This window comes from Phodopus roborovskii, unplaced genomic scaffold (assembly GCF_943737965.1).
Source record: "Phodopus roborovskii unplaced genomic scaffold, PHOROB, whole genome shotgun sequence".
Taxonomy (NCBI): domain Eukaryota; kingdom Metazoa; phylum Chordata; class Mammalia; order Rodentia; family Cricetidae; genus Phodopus; species Phodopus roborovskii.
Genome location: NW_026126517.1, coordinates 23,020,863 through 23,042,051, shown reverse-complemented (window position 1 = coordinate 23,042,051; position 21,189 = coordinate 23,020,863). Strand labels below are relative to the sequence as shown.

The following is a 21,189-nucleotide window of genomic DNA, read 5'->3' as shown; positions in this document are numbered from 1 at the left end:
AGTGCTGGGATTAAAGGTGTGCACCACCCAGTTTAATAGGTTATCTTCTAATGTGTGGGTCCCTGGGTCTGATTAGACTCATGTCCTGACTTTAACAAAGGCATCTTTACCCAGTGAGCCATCTTGTCCAGCGTCCATTCTGAACTATGATTCACAGGGAAGCATAGATAGAAAAAGCACGTGGTTTGACCCGAAAGCTGACTGATGTGTCATTCCTAAAAGCTGTGCTCCCTGCCCTCCTTGCCACTTACCGGCTGGCCGGACCCAGGGCTGGAACAGAAGATGGTGTACTTGCGGATCACCCCATTGGGCTTGGCTGGGGGCAGCCAGGACACGACCACACTGCTAGCTGATGAAGGGACAGCTTTGATGCCAGCAGGGGGACCTGGAACTGAACAGGGAGAAGACCTGGTCAGTCTAGAGAAGACAGAGCTCAGGCTTGGGAGACAGTGGTGGAGGGGGAGACTGGGTGAGTCTGGGAGAGCTCCCTAGAGGGGGGGACTCCAGAGCTGTGGCCTAGAATGGGAGGGCCCAGCATGGCCTACAGGCAGGAGGGTAGGACGATCATGAGGGCATAGGACAGGCTCTGAGATGGAGACTGGCAAAGGGGCCAGCTTCAAGACTGTTTGGCCAGGCCAGACACAGGTAGAGCAGAGAGAAATGGAACACAGGAAGAATCATCTGTTCCCTTTGACCTTAATCCTTGTATCCCCATGCCCTTACTAATGACAGAGCTGTGCTTAGGCCTTCATCTCACTGACACTGGTTTCCTTGCTCTCTTAGACCTGTGAGTTGGTAATGAAAATGACTTTTTGCCCAGGGTCTGTGTACTGGTGAGGTCCTTTCTGTTTCCAGGGAAGTCTATCTGGAAAGTGAACTCAGAAATCCACTTTAGACATTCACATAGGCTCAGGGTGGTCCTGCCTCTTTTCTGAACCTGTCTAAAGTAACTGGAAGCCCAGGGCCCTGCCTAGGAAAATGGTAGCTTTCTGTTTCAGCCACACTTCCCATCTCTCTCTCTCTCCCTCTCTCTCTCTCTTTCTCTCCACCTTATTTCTCTGTTCTTTTCCCAGCCCACCATTTTTACATTCCTTTATGGGCAGCAATTGTATCCTATCCAATTTTTTACCTTCCCTCCTCCAGCCTCAGTGACTCTATCCATGTGGAGATAAGAATCCCACTAAAGGGTTATGGTGAGAATTAATGTTAAGTAAAATAAAGCACCCAGAACAGGGATGGTGCATGAAAGACCCTCAATAGATGGCAAGAGTCACCATTTTTATCTTCTCTCAGCCATCTGTCCATTAGCCATGGCTATATCCTCTCCCTAGCAAGTAGTAATGGTTTGGGACCAACTATAGTGATGCTTTTCAGGAGCAGCAACCATCCAGGGGTGGAGTCTAGAGGCCAAGAGGCATCCTTGGCTTCACCTTCCTGGGCTGCAGTATCTGTGCCAGGATCTGCTGCGATTGTGAGATGCAAGGGTGTAAGTGAGGCTGTAAGTGTGGGGTAAGTAAGGCTGTCTTTGCACATTTTCTGCCTGTTATTAAGGGAAGTATATTAAATTCCCAATGGTGCAATTTTCTATTTTTCCATCTGTCTACCTATCATCTATTTCTATTTATTGTCTATCTGTCTATCTTTCTGTCTACCTATCTATCATCTATCTTTATTTATTATCTATCTGTTCATCTAGCTGTCACCTATCTTCTATCATATGTATGTATACATGCATGTATATATCTATCTATCATTTATCCATCTACAGTCTCTCTTTCCCTATCTATCTATATATCTGTCTGTCTATCTATCTATCTATCTACCTACCTACCTACCTACCTACCTACCTACCTACCTATCTATCTATCTATCTATCTATCTATCTATCTATCTATCTATCTATCCCCTACTTATCTATCTGATTTTTTGAGAAGGATCTCATTAGTTGGCCTCAATTTCCAGGTGTCTCTATCTTCCAGGTGCTAGGACTACAAGTGTGTGCCATCATGCTTGGTTTGTTTGAATGTGCTTTAAAGTTACATTTAGCCATACAAATTCAGAGTTTTCTCTGCCTACCAAACGAAGTCTTATAACCATGTGTCCTTATTCTTTTGTCTCCTAGGTCTGATATTAAAATTCTAGTTTCAGACAGGTGGTATGCTATAATTTTTTGTTTTTCTATGGTTTTATTTTGAACTTATCTATGCATATTTTTTATCTTGTGTGCGTGCATATACACATATGTCACAGTTCCTATGGCAAGGTCGGGTGTCCATCCTCACCTTTCACCTTGTTTGAAACAGGGTCTTTTCTTCTGTATTTCACCACTGCATATGCCAGGATAGCAGGTCCACCAACTTCTGAGCTTTTCCTGTGTTTGCATCCCATCTCACCACAGGAGCTCTGGGATTGTGGGTGAACTATTTTACGTGGGTTGAAGGGATTCAACAGCATGTCTTCAGTCTTACTCTGCAAGCATTTTACCAAGCAAGGTATCTTTCCATCCCCTTTTATACATCCTTATGCTTTAGATACCTTCTGCACATTTGAAGTTGGGTTTTGTTACTAGACAAGCTCTATCTTCTAATTAGAAAATTTACTCAGTTTATCCTTAATGCATCAGCTGGTATATTTGTGTTTAAACTTAACCTCTTATAAATACGTCCTGCTTGTTTTACTTCCTATGTTTCATTTTTTCTTTGCTTTTGTGACTTCTTTGAATTAAGTATTCTGAAAATTACACTGCTTGGACTGGAGAGATGGCTCAGAGGTTTAAGCACTTGTTGCTCTTATAGAGGACCAAGGTTCAATTCCTAACACCACATGATGTTTTACAAGCATTTGTAACCCCAGTTCCAGGTGATCCAATGCCCTTAGACCTCTGTGGGCACCAGATATGCACATGGTGCACATGTATACACACAGGCAAAATATTCACATAAATAAATTTTAAAAAGAAAACTGCATTTCCTACTAACCTGATAATTACATAGCATTGCATTATTTTCAGTGGTTATTCAAATAGATCCCAACATGAATTTGTTTTAAAGAAAAGGTTTCACTTCTTTAACCCATACCGGCCTCAAACTTAGGTTCCTCCTCCTTCAGCTTCCCAAGTGGTTTACAGGGTTAACAGGTGTGGGGCACTACACCTGACCACTAAATGAGTCTTTAATTATCCAAGTTCAGTATCAGTTGGCACTTTTCTTCCCAGACAATGCAAAGGCATCAGCGATTTCACATACTCTCCCAATTTGTATGCTGCTGTTGAGTATTTCAGTTCTGTATATACATCATCATTATGATCATTTTATACAGTCAGTATTAATTTAGATTGACCCATATGTTCACCATTTAATTGCTTTGTTTTCCTAGCTGCATCACTGAGCTTCCATCTGGGATCATTTTCCTGTTAGGCAAACAATAATACCTTTGAATACTTCTCTAGGGCAGGTATGTTGCTGATAAATTCTCCCAGCCATTGTCTGAATGACAATGTCGTTTTAAAAGTTTGTTATGTTTTTTAGATTTCTTTCTTTTATTTTATGTGTGTGAGTGTCTTGCCTGCCTGTGTGTATGTGTACCACGTGTATGCCTGTTGCCTGTAGAAGTCAGAAGAGGGCATAGGATCCTCTGGAACTGGAGTTAGGGATGGTTGTGAGCCTTGATGTGTGTGTTGAGACCCAAACCCAGGTCCTCTGCTAGAGCAAAAGTACTCCTGACTGTTGAGCTCTATCTCCAGTCGTCTGAATGAACATGTCTCCATTTCATTTTAATCTTGAAAACATCACAGGTCATAACAATTTTCTTACATATAAGCAATACTTTTTTAAAAACTTGTTTTCAGCTTCCATCATTTCTGACAAGTTGGCTGATAATCTTAGCATTGCTTCTTTCCAGATTTTCTTCCTTCTGGTTGCTTCTAAGATTCATTCATTCTCTCTCCCTCCCTCCTTACTTCCTCCTCCTGCTTTGTCACGCTGTGCTTAGATATGTATTTTCTTTACTTGCCATCAACAGAGTTAGAACATCTTGACTTTGCGGCTTGATAGTGCTTATCATCTTTAAGACAGTTTCAAAATATTATCTTCTGCTCAGTTCTCGTTCTCCTGTCTTCTGGGATGAATTCTGCATTTCAATATCCTTGATACTCAGAATAGTCCATCAACTAGCACGGGCATAAGTTGGGAACATGTTAAACACTGGAAAACCTCAGCTTCTACCCTTGACCTATTGAACCGGAGTCTGGATTTTAACATGATTCCTCACTGATAGTTCGATTTAAGGAGAGTGGGATTCAGTAGACACATTCCAACTCCTCAGTAGGCCCTGGCCTCTAATTTGTGTTCTTCCAGCACTATTCCGTGTCTCGGTCACTGTCTCATGATTCAGAAAATGTCATTTAGGGAAAGTGCTGCTTCACACCAGGTCCCTTCCTGAGTCCTGATTTTCCCTGGGGTCCTGACCCAGCAATTCACTCTCCTGTCAGCAGTATGATAACCTTTACCCACACATTTAAAAAAATCACTAGGTTTCTAGCTACCTTCAGCAGGGAAGGTAGGCGAGAGTCTCCTCTCAACTCACCCTTTCCTGTCCATCAGCTGCTGCCCCAGCAGAGAAGCTTTTCTTGGGCTTCTCCCACAGTCCTTACTTCACTGCAAGCAACAAGTGTTATCTTCCCAGAATGGCTCTAGTCCTGCTCCTTCCTTGGCTAAAAGGCCTTAAAATGGTCTTGTATGTACCTTGGTTTGGTTTTGGTTTCCACAGGGAAGGTGAGGAGTGAACAAAAGGCTTTGTAGTTCAAAAACTGAGTCCAACCAAGACAGCCTGAAACCAAGCACAGACTTGAGTTTTGCACTTGGTGAGTGAATGTGACTTCTATGTTTGCATGCTCATCTCCTTTCTTTGTAACACTTATTTTATATTAACTTTTTTGTTTTATGCACATGAATGTTTTACCTGTGTGTATGTATGTACACCATATGTGTGCAGTGCCTGCAGATATCAGAAAAGATCATTGGATCTCCTGGAATTGGAATAACAGTTGTGAGCTGCCATGTGGGTACTGGGAACTGGACAGTGCCTGTACAAGAGCAGTAAGTACTCTTAACTGCTCAACCATCATTCCTACCCCTTATTGTGTGTGTGTGTGTGTGTGTGTGTAAGGAGCCCCAGGAATCTGTCTGTCTTTACCTCTTTAGCTCTGTCTTTCAGGACTATGTTACCACACCTGGCTTTCTAGGTAAGTTGTGGAAATCAAATTTGAGTCTTTACATTGTATGGTTAGCAGTTTTCACAATGAGCTATCTCTCCATTCTCTTAGTTTTCCTATTTCTTTTGGTTGACTCTAAAGGGTTTTTTTTTTTTCTTTAGGAAAAGATGTAAATCTTGAAGGCAGTGGGCAGTTGAGGTCTTAATGCCTTCCGAGTAAGGTACTTGACCCACAGAAGGGCTGTGCTTGGAACATGGACCTGTCTGCTTTCTCTGCCAGATGAGTACAAACTGGGACATCTCCCTGCATATGGGAGAGCCTGGCTGGGGGAGCTCGTGTGGCTGTGTTGCAATGAACAGAGTAGATTGACACTCCTCCCTGCCTCTGACAAACAGACCTGTCTTTCGATCAGGTTCTCACACTCTTCCACACTTTACAAAGAGTTGACTCTGTCACCTACATTGGAGGATGTATTAAATTTTGGTCATAATTTGGTACCTGGTTTAATGAGAGGAATGGCCAAAAGGAAGTGAGGAGAAATCTGATAAGCAGGTTTCTGGGGAAAGTTTCTTTAATGCCAAGAGACTTGGCATAATGGTAACTTGACATGGCTTCCCCTTCCTGGTCTGGTGAGAAGCAGGGAGTGTTGGCCATCTTGAAATCTTGGCAGCAGCAGTGGTGGTGGGGGTCTGCCATGCTGAATTTGGCAGAGGGGAGCCACTGCCCAAACCAACCTGGAGGACCTTGCTCAGGCCTGTGTCGCATGGCCCCAGGCCTTACGATGGGACTAGGCTGGGCACCAGTTCAGGCTTCCTCTACTCAAGAGCAGGTGGTTCTGCCCAGAGCTGTCTCAGGAAGCCACAGCAGGGTTTAGTGGCAGGAAAGTGTGGCAGGAGGGCTGGTGAATATAAAAGTGATTAGAGCTTTTGAGGAGGGAGCTGATGGCAGGGCTGAAGGAGAGGAGGAGATCAAGCCAGGCTGGGAGCTGCCAAATATCTGGGTAGCCCTAATTCCAGGGTCTCCTTACTCTTTGAAATAAAGGCTGAGTAGGAAGGAAGACATGATACCAATGATGGCTACTGCTTACATGCCTACTGTGTTCCAGACACTTTACATACCTACTGTGTTCCAGACATTCTTCACCAAATATAGGCTTTCTAAGCACAGGGTACCTGACCCAGGACATTTAGTTAAGAAACAACTCAGGGCCAGTGATATGTCTAAGCAGATAAGGATATGTGCTGTGCAAGCCTGGTGATCTGAATTCGATCATCAAAAACCCTTGGAAAGACAGAGACAACCCCACCAAGTTGTCTTTTGAGCTCCACACATGTGCCATGGCATGCACATATGCACACACACCACATACACACATCTAAATAACAACATTTTGGGGCAGGGTAGAGTAAGAGATGGATGGCCAGAAGCAGGAGCCCATAGCTGTGTGTCAGGTATGGACCAGGTCACCTTCTGCTTCAGTGGTCTCCCAGATTTGTACAGTTCTGGGCCTCAACTGGAAGTTTAACCCTTCTCCCTACCTGTTCCTTTCAGGGCTGACAGCTTCCAGCCTGCATTTACTCACACTGTGTTCTTAAGCTTGGCCTGAATTTTGCTCAAGGAGGAAGGGTATTGTGATCACAGCTCCATGTGGAGGCCTATTCCACTTTCCTCCTGGTGACTTCAAGGCCTGGACCACACTGGAGCCTTGGTGGGATGACCACCAAGTCCTTAACCCTGGTTGTGATAGGTGGCATTCCTACCCCCATACTAACCATAACATCCATGCCTATAGGAAACTGGGCTGTGTCTGGTGGGAGAGCAGATGCTTCAAAAGGATGCCTTGTGGGCAGGGCTGGGAGGAGAGATGTCAGGCTGGTGACTCGGTGCTTCAGAGAGCAGAGTGGTAAGGGAGGAGACAGCTGTTTAGTTGTTCCCACATCCATCCCACAGCATGTCAGCAAGCTCCATGGTCAGGATGTTTGGAGGATAGCCACACCCTCCAAGCCACCCTCCAAGGGCTCAAAGGGACAGGAGAAAGAATGGTGCCCAGCTCTTGTCTTGCCCGTGGGATGGGAGCTGGAAGCAAGCAGCCTGTGTGTGGGGTGTGCTCCCAGGAAGCTGGTTCCTGAGGGCAGAGTGGGAGGTCAGTCTGGACTCACCATCTTCCTTGGTCTGGATGTAGAGCACGCTGCTGCGCACACCATCCCCAGCCTGCGTGTAGGCTAGCACCTGGACGCTGTAGTTGGTGAACTTCTCCATGCCCCGCAGCTCTACTCGTTCCCTCGTGGTGGTGACATTCTGCATCTCACCCCACTCTATGGAAATAGGCATCTGGTCATGAGGCTGGCTCTGCCATGCTCCCTGCCTCCTTCCCAACCTGGGTTCAGACATCTATTCTCTAGGGGCGAGGACTACATGGTCTTCTGCAAGGCAGCAGATCTGTCCCTAGGCCATGTCTCTCCCTGAGTGCCCAAGTATGTGTTGGCCTTGAACCCCAGTCGATTTTATACCAACTTCTGCTTGATGCTCTCTTTAAGAAGCATTCATCTTTTTACCTTCCTGAATCATGCACTCTCCTGCTCTCCACCCCCCCTTTCCTTAGCCCACTGAGGACCTAGCATTCTGGCTCTACTAAGAGCTTCTTGTAGATCCTAAAGAAGTATTTAGGGAAGGGTGGGTATGGAGTCTGAGGCAGAAGGATCTCTGGGACTTTGAGGCTAGCCTAGGCTACACCAGTCAGGGTTACATTGTAAGACTCTGTCAAAAAAAAAAAAAAAAAAAAAAAAAAAAGGAATAGTTTATGGCAAGGGTCCCATGGAGGAAGTCACAGAAGCAGAAAGAAAAAGAGCAGGGAGGGCTTCTGAGCTCTGTTGAAACTATGTGCAGGACTGGCCCAGACACAGGTGCTGTGGACAGGCTTTGTAGAGACGAGGGACTGTACATCAACTCTCAGCATCTCGCTGGTAACCAGGTCAGGCAAAGGGCTCACAGCACCGGCCAGGCAGCAGTGCAGTGTGTAGGGTCCAGAGGGTGAGAACACCATGCCCAGATGGGATTCAGAAGCCTGAGTACAGGAAGGAAGCAGGGCAGACCTCTCTGGGGCACATAGCAAGACCTAGGAAGAGGGCAGCTTGACTAACAGCCCGGCCAGTGGTCTTTGGAGAGTAGAGGGACCAATGTCCTCTCTGAGGGCTGCGTCAGAAAACCTGTTGCCTTGGAAAAGAGCAATCAAGTTCTGAAGGAGTGTTATAGTGACACTGTGTAAGTCTCACATTTGCTTGATATTTGAGACAGGACCTCACAATGTAGCTCTGTCTGCCTCTGCCTCCCGAGTGCAGGCATTAAAGGCGTGCACCACCATACATACTGGGCTGGCAGGGTGGCCCGGGATCACGTATCAAAAGGACTTGGGAAACCTTCAGGGGTTGAGCCCTAAGCTTTGGTAGGAGAAAATGGATCTGCATCCTACAGACTTCCTGGCCACTGGAAGGCATTTGTGTACACCACTGGGCATGAGAGTGATATATGTGTTGGAGTCCCATAGACCTGTCTGCATCTGCGGCAAAGAAGGCATCTGGAAGGCATCTCTTCCACTTGTCCCTCCATGTCCTCACTCTACTGTGAGCTCCACCCCGCCCCGACCTGCCCCTCATAGGACTCAGGTTGCTGCTTGTAAAAACTCACATCTTACTGCCCCCCCTGGCTCCATCAGAGTTTGGTCAAGGGTCAGCTTCTCTAGGGTTTGGATAAGCCTGTTTCCCCCCTCATCTCTCTTGGCCACCCTCTCTCCTCCCCACTCCACTGAAAGTAACCCCTGGACACACACACGTGTGTGTGTGTGTGTGTGTCACCTGCTCCCTGCCTGAAGTCCTACTATCAACATGTGAGAACAGTGAATGTGTCCCAGTACCTGATGACTCTTATGCATGCTATTGTCTAGGCTTAGCTGGTACCTACTGCCCCTCACCAGGGAGGTGACCATGTGCATGACCTTGACCCTCATCTGGCTCTGGTCCTAGGCTAACAAGGACATATGCAAGTGGACCCTCACTTGACACCACACCCTTGTGTTCTCCATATGTGGCAGAGGGGGCTGTGCTTGCATTTGACACACTGCTGGAAGCTGTTCAACTCTAACCAAGCCTGGGGAAGATCCCAGGGAATGTGAGCCCGTCAGCCTAGACCAAGCCATTAAGCCCAGAAGACTCACCCCCATCAACATAGAGTGACCAGAAGATGACCCGGTAGCCTTTGAGGACACCATTGAGGGTGCTTCGTGGGGGCTCCGACCAAGAGATGACAGCCACATCAGAAGTGATCGAAAGGGCTCGGACATTCTCTGGGGGTTGGCTGGGCACTGCAAAGGGTGGTAAGCATCAACAGCTAGTTATGGTATGAGTGACAATATAACGTATGTGTCTCATACTGGGCCCTAGTTGCTTGAGCATAGGGAGCAGAGTTAGACAAGCAAAGGGATTGTCTGAATCAGAGGTCTGGGAGTTGGGCTGCCATTCAAGTCTCCTCTGCTTCAGTCTGAAGCAGCTAGATACCTCTCCAGTCTCACCCTACCCTGACTCTTTGGGGCAAGGTGGTCCAGGTTCTGTTAGATTCCAGAGAAGGGGATGAACTAGGGTGTAGTCCCAGCAACTCCTCAGTAAGCCATGACAGTCAGCGAGCCCACAAGATAAGTGGTGGCTTGGGAGGACAATCAAGTCCCAGGGTTGTTGTAACTCAGTATCTATCAGAGCCCCTCCCTCAGTGCTCACTTCAGATCATAGATGATCTGGAGCCAGGTCTGGCCTGGGGATTCCTGCATTCTGAGGCTAAGCTGAGGGAAAATGAACAAGAAAGGGATCTCAATGGGCCCTGGCACACAGTTGGAGAGTTCCCACAGAGATCTCCAGGACTTCTGGGCCCATTATTCCTTGTTTCATCTTTACCTAGGAGCATGCCCAAATACCTGAATGTCCCGAAACCATACTGTGAGGCCAACATGGGTGACCTGTGTGCCTTTGACTCTGATAGGAGACATCTGCGTTTCCTGAGTTCCCTGTCTTGGGGTAACTGCATGCTGCATGCCTTTTCTCAGTGAGCAAAGAGCCAGAGTCAGCTCTGCTAAGAGCTTCAGGGGCACTTTGTGCTGACTTCTGAGGAGCCCAGGACAGAGGGAAAGACTGAGCCTGCTCTGCTGTGAATGGGAGAAAGGAGGCAGAGGCTGGAGAGAAGGTAATTAGATCCCGTTGCCCCACAAGAGGCAACTCTAATTTTTATGAGCATTTAAATGATAATACATCATCCTAACGATCCTCTTTGAGAGTGATTATTGTTTCATATTACTTAGGTGTAAAAATATAAGCACCATGTAATTAGAGACCCAGTGTAATAAACTAATACAGATCGCCCGTTCGAACAAAATGAAGGTAATACAATTATGGAAAAGACACTCTTGCTAAGGCAGGGGCCCTTGAATACCCCAGGAGGAGTGCTAATATTGCCAGAAAACGATCAGGATCTGACAGGCTAACGAGGGCCTTAATTAAGTATGAAAAACTGCGGAGCAAATGCACGTGGAAACTTTTTTCCCTGTCTCCTCCTTTGTTTTGAAAAGGGCTCCACAGCCCATGCTGAGCCCTCCCTGTGGAAACTCCAAAGGCTCCCGTCTATGGGAGGGAGGCTGTCCTCCTCTGAGGTCCTGGCATGGACTGCTTGACAGGTGAGGAATGAAGGATGGGGTTTTAGGGTTGGGCAGCTAGCCTGGGCTCTGGGTTTGGACAGCTGGTTCAGCAGACCTTCCTGGGGCATGTTGTATCCAGTCTTGCTCCCAAGCACTGGGGAAGCAGGAGGGACAGAAAGTACAGCCTCAGCACCAGGCTTGGATGTTAATCATAGCTGTTACTGTACTAGATAGAGAACTTCATTGCTGTCAGCTGTGGTCGCGCTTTGTGAATTTGACCCAGCTATGGTTTGCATGGGTACTCCACCGACCACTAGCAATATCCCAACCCCAATCATCATCATCGTGGAGTCCCTGCTACACAGAACTCTAGGGTCCAGCAAACGCTGAAGGTTTCCAGAGTGCTGTGGGAACTCCCGAAGTTCCTTATCCAGCCAGACTTGTGGTCAGTGTCTTCAGGTGAGGGAGAAACTTGGGCTGGGGTAGTATGGCTATGCTCCTGCAGGCTCTCTAACTCTCTGCTCCCTGCAACTCTCTGCTCTCTGCCAACCTTCCTTTTTCCTTTACCCCACTCAGATCTGGAGTCTAGCCCATCCCAAGACTCAGCTGTGTCCTGGGCCAGTGAGAAGGTTCTGGGGATGGAGCCTTGAAATCAAGTTTTGAAAGCTCCAGACAGCTTCTACCTTTCGCCAAGGTTCAGAACAGTGGCACAAGCTTCTCCAGTGTTCCTGGCCTGACTCTTCCTCTTGGGGGGGGGGGTGGGTGAACTTGAAGAGAGGAAGAGGGAGGAGAGGGCACACACACCTAAGCTCAGGGCCTGGGTTTTGTAGTGCCATGCAGCAAGGGCATCTCACCCTCCCTTCTGGGTGAAGTAGACTCAATATCCAGACAGTGTCCACTCTTAGCACCCCCACTTTCAATTGGGGTATCAGGAAGAAATTTTGAAGAATCTTCTGCATCTTCTTTGTTCTGCTCTCTTGATGTATGTGTATGTATATGTTGGTGGGGTGGGGGTAGGGGTAACTGTCTGCCTCCTCTTCTGGAGGCATCCAGGCCCTACCTCTTATCTCAACCTGATGCACAGTCAGGCTCCAGATGCTGCTTTTTTCATGTGTGTGGTCGGGACACATGTTCCTGTCCCCCCCCCTGCCAAACTCTGGAAAAAATGAGCCCCTTCATTTACCATCAGACTGTGGGGGGATTTCTAGTTATCAGGGTGTTATGATTTATTATTTATTTATTCTTGAGACAGGTCCTCACTGTGATTGCCAGCTGACCTGGAAATCACTGTGTAGATCAGGATGGCTTTGATCTCACAGAGCTCTGCCTGCCTCTGCCTCATGAGTGCTGGGATTAAAGGCATGTGCCACCATTGTCTTCTCCCTTTCAAAGTAGAAACTGGGTCCAGAAAGAGGGGAAAATCTTGGTCAGACGCTAGGGGATCAGAAAAAAGGAGAGAGATATAGGGATGGAGAGATAGGACAGACAGGTTAAGAGGTAGAGCATCAGCGAGGGAGGGGTAGAGTGGCCACAGGGGCAACGGGCAAGAGGAGATGGGGTGGCAAGTATGTTAGTTTTTTTTTTTTTTTTTTTTTTTTTTTTTTTTTGTCAACTTGATGCAAACTAGAGTCATCTTGGGAGGACCTCAATTGAGAAACTGTTTTCACCAGTTAGGCCTGTAATTAAGTGTTGAGCATTTTCTTGATTAGTGGCTGATGAGGGAGGGCAGTGCCACTTCTGGGCAGTTGGTCCTGGGCTGTACTAGAAAACAGGCTAAGTTAGTCATGGAGATACAGCCAGGGAGCAGTGTTCCCCCATGGCCTCTGCTCCTGGGATGCTGCCTTAAGTTCCTGTTCTGACTTCCCTCAGTGACACAGTGTGACCCGGAAGTAAGATGAATAAACTCTTTCTCCCTCAAGTTCATTTTGGTCAGTGTTTTTATCACAGCTGCAGCGAGCAAACAAGAGCACCCACGAAGCTCACGATGCCCTCAGGGTCAATGGACATCCAGGTCCTGGGTCTGTCTGAACCGAAATCTGACCCTATGCTTCCAACCCTGTGTCTGCCCTTACCATCCTCCAAGGTGGTGGCATTGATCTCACTGGATGAAGGTCCTGTGCCTGCACGGTTGAAGGCCTGGACCACCACACCATACTGAGCAAACTTCTTGAGGTTATCTAGGGTGTAGACCTCGCTGTCCCCGGTGGCCTTCATCTCTACGATGCTATACTGCCCATTGCTGCCAGGGCTGTTCTCCCTGTAGCCAATCTGGTATCCCCGGATGACTCCATTCTGCAGCTCCTTCTTTGGTGCCTGTAGGCCAGGGAAGAAAGGATGAAGACAGTGGCACTCTGAGATGACTTTGTTCTTAAAGCCAAGGACACATTATTTTTCACTTGGGTTGAACCTTGAGGTCCTTACCATAGTTATCTGGCCCTCTGTGACCATAACACTCAGATGCTGACCCATCTTCTCACATAACCCTTTATGCTGTTCTTGCTAGGCTTGTGACTGTCTCCACTATGATCCTTCTCCTCTGTCATGTCCTTGAGGAGAGGCCCCCTTCTTATGAGACAACCCTTAGCTGTTGGTGGGTTGTTCTGGTCTTTGGCCAGAGGCCTGGTTATTCTCCCATGGCTTCTGACAATCCATAGAGCTTACCTATGTGTTCGAAAGTCTGCTGCAATAGAACCTAATGTCACGGGGATGAGGTGTATTCACTCTTTTCACTGTTGAATCTCTGCATCTATAATGGGCCCTGAGTACATACTTAGTGTATGTATGCATGTATGTATCAATAAGTAGGGACATTACCTGTATGCTCAGAGGCCTAGAAGAATTAGAACCTCATACAGAAATGATCTGAAGGAGAGAGATGTGAGAATTTAAATGAAGGGCAATACTCTGTGATTCCTGATTCCTGTTCATGTATACTGGGATGATCATTATTGATAAAATGATGTGGAAAAATCAGAACCCTACTACACTGCTGGCAGAAATGTCAAGTGCTACAAAGGGCAGTCCAAGCAATCTGGCTATTTCTCAAGCAGACAGACATTGAGTTACCATATGATCCATGTGACCGTACAATCCTACTTCTGGTATAAACTTCAAAGGACTGGAGGCAGGGGCTCTGTTACTTGATATCCATGTCCACAGTAGCATTATTTACAAGAGATGGATGCATCAGTGAGATGTGGCATATCCACACAGTGGAATATTAGGCATCCAGGAAAGGAGCGAAAAGCTGACAGAGGTTATTGAATAGATGGGCTCAGACATTGTACTGGGTGAAATGAGCCAGTCACAAAAGAGAGGTACCATAAAGTCCCCATTACAGAAGGCTGTGGAACAGGTGAATTCACAGAAATAGAAAATGGAAGTTTCTAGGCGATGGGACGAGGGAACATAGAGTTCAGTTGAGGTGATGGATAAGTATTGAAAATGGTTCATGGTGATGGCCACACACCTCTCTGAATGTGCTAATTGGCACAGACCTGTATTCTTTTTAAAATTAACAAAAAGTATGTGGTGTTGGTGTGAGTGTGTGTGTGCATATGAAGAGATCTCAGGTTGCCATCAGGTGTCCTCCTCAATCACTCTCTACCTTGCTTTTGAGATCGGGTCTCTCACTGGTTGTTTTGGTGCTTGCTATTTTGACTAAACCCTCTTGTCTCTGCTCCCCAGTACTGGGGTTGCAGATGCACTGGGACATCAGGCTTCTACATGACTCTGGGGATCTGAGCCTGGGTATTTATGGTAACTCAGAAAGCACTTTGCCCTGTAAGCCGTCTCCCCAGCCTCCAGAGCAGCACTCTTACACATAGCTATAAGGTATAAGTTTTATACTCAAAACAAAACAAAACAAACCTAAACAAAGAGTGCTTGACTTCTGCCTGGCCCAGATCCTCTGGGAGCAGGCTGGGTTGTTCCCAGATACAGTGGCCAAGGGTGGGAGTGTGATGAGGGAGGAGGCCTGCAGGTAGCCACGGATGAAAGGTCAGCAATGTCGAGAGGATGTTGGTGGGAGTGAAGGGCCAATCTCAGAGGGCCAGAAGAACAGAGCAGAGAATGCTCTACCAGCATGGGAAATGTTCTTATCCAAGGCTCAAGTCCTGACAGAAACTCTACCTCATATAATCATGCACATATACAGGTGTCTTGAGAGAAAACATTGAAACATGAACACCAGTACATGGCGAGATCTTATAGGATCCCTGCTCGCACCCCTCCCCTGCCCAGTACATGAAGTACTATAAACACATGTTCAGATCCTTCCTTCCGAATGTGCATCCTAATCCCCACACCTGCCCACAGCCAGACACAGTTAGATCCACAAATAGAAACTGGCTTCTTTAGGGACTGGGCCTACCCATCTTTAAATTGAGATATAAAGCCACCTCTGTGCATATAAAACCAGTTAGAACCAGAGAATGAAGTTAATTTAAAAGCCCACCTTCTATTGTACTAAAAAATAGTGAGATAAAAAACAATTAAGTTCGTAAAACAGTCCCACTGTTTCTTTTAATTCAATGATGTTTTAAATGAACTGCATTTTAAGCTCACTGTTAACTCAATAAAGTTAAGTTTTTAATTTAACATAATTGTTTTGAACTCACTAAATAGGTGTGTGTGTGCCTGTAATTGACTTGACTTTTTGCTATTGCCTGAATCATCTCTGCACTTGGGCAGTTCTGTGCCAGTAGCTTGCAAGTAGGCAAATCTCTTCAGCTAGGGCTTGTGCATACTCATACACACACTTAGATACCTATCAGAGGTACACACTCATCTTCAAGAGCACAATACACTCATTCGTGCACTACATACACTCTGCTATTACATGTACACACAGTCACATCATTATACAATGCCACACTACTTTACACATCCAGGACTATCTATGCCACGATCTACCTCTGTACATATCATTTAGTCCTATCTGCATCATGTTATACGCATGTATACTTGACCCAGGGCTATTTATGTCTACTTGTATATCTCTGTGCATATAACCTTGGGCTATCTATACCACAATAGATACCTATGCACATGACCCAGGGCCATCTATGCCATGATATATGTTTGTACACAAGGCCACAGCTACATATGACAGCAGCCCTGGGCAAACACTCAGGTACTCCTGATATACATATATATTTCACAAATTTATACAAATCTTGACATACCTTCCCCCTCTGTCACTCACCTTTTTCTCTTTCCCTCTCTCTCTCTTTCATTCCACACCTCCCTCCCTCCCAATCACACACACTCAGGATTTAAATCAATCTTAATAATATTTCTCTGAAACATTAAGGAATCAATAGGGCTGATTGCAAATTTATATCATAAAGCAGGGGTGATCCATTCCACAGAGAGTCTTAAAGCAGAGTGACTTATCTTTCAAGTGAATCTTTATTTTTCATTAATCTGTTCTCAGCATTAAAAAAAATCCCCATGAGAAGTCAGTCCCTAAATTTATCGACATTCTGGCTCATTCTGAAGTTCTAACTTTCTAATCAATTTTATTTTTCATTATGAGACTTTGGAGAAATAAATTTCATTCTAAATTTTTATCGACCTCTGGGTCAGAGCTTTGTAGCAAACACCTGGGTGTTTTACATAGTTCTCTGGCTCCACCTCTGGGTACCCTATGTGAAGTCCCAAGAAATGAGTTCAGAACTAAGATGCTGACAAGATGGGGTGGGACTGGGCTTGCGGTGGGGAGATGGGTCTGGGAGTCCCATCTGTGTGCCTTGGTCTCTGTCTCATATCTGAACAACTCTCTAGTTTGAATCTCCACATCCTTGCCTTCCTCAGCTGGATGTCGCTGAAAATACCTTTCTGGGTACTTTATCACTTTTATCATTTCATTTTCTCACTCATAGGGAGAGGGTCAGATGTGTAGGAGTGAGCCCTGGGGACTGGATGCTGCTGCCGAGTCGTGGGAAGGCATGGAAGGAACCACTGAGTCATCTCTTCATGTGAGGGATAGAGAACAGGGACAGAGTTCCCTAGGAGCACCCTGACTCTTGGTTCTGCTAATCTCTTGGCTCATCAGTGGAGTCTCCTCTAAGATGTCCTTAAGTGGCAGCTGCTTCTTCTGTCCAAGTTCTTAGCCTCTTGGCACTGGCTACAGTGCACACTGGTCATTGACCTCTTTTCTCTGAAGCTTCCTGAGGCCTAGAAGGCCAGTGTTTATAGAAATAGTTCAGATGGAGAAATGGCTCAGCGGGTGAAGGTTCTTGCTGATAAGTTTGATGGTCTGAATTGTAACTCAAGGACCCATGGGGTTGAAGAAGAGAACTGACCCCTGCCCTCTGCATGTGTGTTGTTTGACACATGAGTGTGCATGCATTTGTATGCAGGAGCATGCATGTGCATACACACACACACACACACACACACACACACACACACCCTCTGATTTTACCCTGATGTTTTAGTAGGAGAACTTTGCACAAAATCAAACCCAATTCCTAATCTTTTATACCACATTGGGTTTAAGGATGGACCGGTAAGTGGGTAGACCACACTGGCACTGTCAAGCTCTTCATATCATCTCTTGCTGGAGGGTGAGGATGAAAAGGAGCAAGGCTTGAGAAGGGACCTTCCCTTTACCTTTCTCTCCTTCTACCCTTCAAATGCCACTGGACCTGGTGAGAAAATAGGCATGGGTATTGTATGACGAGAGATTAGTAAGCCTGGTGGATTACAGGTGTATCAGGCAAGATAGGATCTTACTTACCTTCCAGGTCACTTGGATGCTCTGTGAAGTCATTGGTTGCAGGGTGACATCCATAGGGGGCCCATCAGGAGCTGGGTACACAGAAGAAGCAACACTGAGTCACATCCTTGCAGAGGAAACAATCCTGTGTCCTCATATCAACCTGGAGGACTGCTGAGGAGGGAGAGGCAGCTGATCTTTAGAGTAGGACATGGCAGTTATCACTCTGTGATCATTTGTAGCATTGTACACATATGTATTAGAAATGTTTTGACATCATTTTGTTTCATAATAACACATATAAAAACATCAAGAGAAATTGTGTTTATATTTTTATTAAAAATCTGGGGCTAGGCCAGGTAGTGGTGGCACATGCCTTTAATTCCAGTACTTGAAAAGCAGAGGCAGGTGGATCTCTGTGAGTTCAAGGCCAGCCTGGTCTACAGAGTGAATTCCAGGATAGCCAGGTACACAGAGAAACCATGTCTCAAAAAACTAATCCAAACCAAGACAAAAAAAAAAAAAATCTGGAGCTAGATGGATAGCCCAGTCAGGTGTACTATGAGGACCCAAGTTCCATCCCCATAACCCATGTAAGAAAATCTGAGTGTAGTGGTGTGCATGTGTAGCTCCAACACTAGGCAGGCAGAAGCAGGTAGATCCCTGGAGCTTGCTGGCCAGCCAATTTAGTCTGCTTGGTAGATTTTAGGGCAGTGAGAGATTTTGTTTCAAAAAAAAAAAAAAAAAAAAAAAAAAAAAAAAAAGAAGGTGGATAGTACTGTCTCTTCTTTCCCACATAGGCTGGTGCTCTGGGAAGGGCAGGACTCTGGACAGCTCCCCCAAATTGGGGTGGCAAACAAGACAAAAACAATAATAAAGCCATAAAACATAAACAACCCCTGCCTTCTCAAAATCTCTGGCCTCTTATGACTCATAAAACGTATTTCTGGAATGGACAGGGTTGGTGGAAGCCCCTGATGTCCGTGAGTCTCAAGACCATTGGCAGTGGGGGCAGAGGACAGGATAGGTGCTCACCAGCCTCTTCCGTGCTGATGGTAAGCTCCTTGCTTGGCTCGCTGCGGCCAATCTTGTTGAAGGAGTACATGCGGATGCTGTACACAGATGCTGGGTGCAAGTCTACGATGTTAGCCTGGTTGATGGTTGGGGAGATGTTGCGTGTGGACTGCTTAAAATCCCAGGAATCTAGAAAGGAGACAGACATTTGAAAGCACAGCCTTGCATATTCTGGAGCCTATCCCTTCTCCAGCCTCAAGAATCAGCCTATCCCAGTTCCAGCTTGGACACCGGAGAAGTCCAGTTAACATTGACAGTAGAGAGAGCCTTAGTAACTCCACAGGGACTACAAATGGCCCATTTTAAGAAGCTCCATCTCGGGAGAAACCAGACTTTCCTTTTTCCCTATCAGCGTATGAGTTAAACTTCAGAGGGAGGCAGACAGGACATTTTCTATTGTCTGCTAAGGCCATCACTTGCTTGCTAACCCTGGGGTCCAATGGACAGTGCCTTTCTTATGGCATCTTTTGGAAACCCATGACTTCTCCTTGGTCACTGTAAGATACTCCATTCACTCATTGTCACTATGGGGAAGGGGAAGTGAAGACCCTTCCCTATTCCTCTGCTCTCCACTTCTGCATCTCTCTTCCTTGTGCATCTGCAAGGTGATCTGAGAGTTCTGTGTGAGGTTGGGGATAGTGGGAACAGACCAAGTGCCAGAGTGCACAGCTCAACCCCGCCATCTTTACTATCCCAGCAACAAAAATAAAAATGCAAGGTGTCAGAGTCTTCAGGAAGAGGGGCCAATAAAAGCGTTAACATATTCACAATTCAATTCATCCCATTTCAGGGCTACTGTTTAGCAAAACCGTAGAACATGGAAAATGGCAGATAAATGCAACTTAGGGATCCAGTGACTGCAAACCTTATGTATCTCCAGAGGAACTCAGCTCATCCATGCTTGCTGTGTCCCTCTTAGAGGACTCTAGAGCAAGACAGAGAGGGGCTGCAGTGACAGTGGTGGCTGAGCCAGGGCCTTCTCAATCCAGAGGGCTCGACCAGGTGCCCCTGCTTTTTAAATACTTCTGTAAAAAATGGTAAAGACGAAGGAAGCAAGCTAATAGTGGAGCTTAAAAATGTTCTCCAGGCATGTTCAGATACCCCTGCTCACTCTTCATAGTCTGTGCTTAGAAATCCACTGTGGCATGCAGTGTCCTGAATAAATCTCAGTGGAAAAGATCAAGCCACATCTCTACAGTTTAACTCAAATGCAGGAAAGGATGCTACAATTGTAGGCAGATTCTTAAGAGGGTATCTTTATGTGTGTGTATATGTGTGCAGATGTGCACCTACACAAGTCAGCATGCACGTGGAGGCCAGAGGACAACCTCAGTGTTCTGCAATCACTTTCTGCCATAGGATTTTGAGACAGGAGTTCTCATTGAACCTCAACTAGACTGGCTGGCTCGCAAGCCCTGGGAGGAACTCTGGGCTCTTTTTTGTTGTCTACCTCAATGCTGGGTTGCAAGTGAAATACCACTGTGCCTGATATTTTTATATTTTTATATGTCTGAGGATTGCACTCTGGTCCTCATGCTTGCAAAGCAAGCATGTTGCTGAGTGAGTGACCTCCAAGCACTTAAGAAGATATTTAAAAATTTTATTACGGTTATTTTAATAAGTAAGTAGGTAAATAATGTGTGTGTGTGTGTGTGTGTGTGTGTGTATGTGCCACACATGCATACAGGCTATCATCTACATATGAAGGTTAGAGGTCAACTTGTAGGAGTCAGTTTTTTTCACTATGCATGTTCTACAGATCAAAAGATCATTAGGCTTATTGGCAGTGCCTTTACTCACTGAGCCAGCTTGCTAGTCCAAAACACAGGATATGCACATACATACATATCCTGCATACAACAGAATCCTATACTTTCATTTCTGGTTAAATGATATCTTGATGCCTTTAAAACACAGCTCTCAGCTGCACAGGCTTAGCATCTGTGAAGGGCATCGGCCCAACTCCCATCTGTAGTTTTGCATTTAATTCATCGGTTGCTGGAGCCAAACCAGCAACATGGCAGGCTGTGGATGCTCTGAAACACATCATTTTCTTCTTGTCTTTAAAAACACCCCAGCCACCCAGAGAGTCACTGTGTAGCTGACAAGTGAAGCCAGAATTGCAAATAGCAGGCTGTACCTGCCGTGGACACCTCTTTGATTTGGGATGGAACAGAATGGCCATGTGGAGGCAGGTGCTCATGGCTCTGTACGTGGGATCCTGGGAGCTGGTGCCAGCTCACAAATCACATCGGGTTTGCCTGTGTTTATGGGAGCGGGAGAGTGATCAGAAGTCAGTGCATTCATTTTTGATGAGTGCAGGCAGAGGGGAGAGCCACATGGGATGTGTCTGAAAACAGGGGCCCCAAAGAGGCACTGACATCTACCAGGCACCTGTGTGATGTCAGGGCAGCAGTGGATGACTTAAATATGCGTTCTTGACTCCTTGAGCCTTCCTCTGGTGTCAGTGCTGTATCTTCAGCATTGGTCGAGTCCCATCACCCA

At 46.2% G+C, this 21,189-nt stretch overlaps 1 protein-coding gene across 1 annotated transcript in view; it reads right to left on the bottom strand.

Annotated features, from left to right (window-relative positions):
- Window positions 1-21,189, bottom strand: part of Dscaml1 (DS cell adhesion molecule like 1) — a 315,656-nt gene that overhangs the window by 18,335 nt on the left and 276,132 nt on the right. Inside the window, exons 15-20 of the mRNA XM_051197313.1 lie at window positions 18,646-18,813; window positions 17,632-17,702; window positions 12,959-13,199; window positions 9,423-9,569; window positions 7,372-7,527; window positions 252-391 (exon numbers count right to left, since the gene is read on the bottom strand). Coding sequence (XP_051053270.1) covers window positions 252-391; window positions 7,372-7,527; window positions 9,423-9,569; window positions 12,959-13,199; window positions 17,632-17,702; window positions 18,646-18,813 — 923 coding nt within the window. The remainder of the gene's footprint in view (window positions 1-251; window positions 392-7,371; window positions 7,528-9,422; window positions 9,570-12,958; window positions 13,200-17,631; window positions 17,703-18,645; window positions 18,814-21,189) is intronic.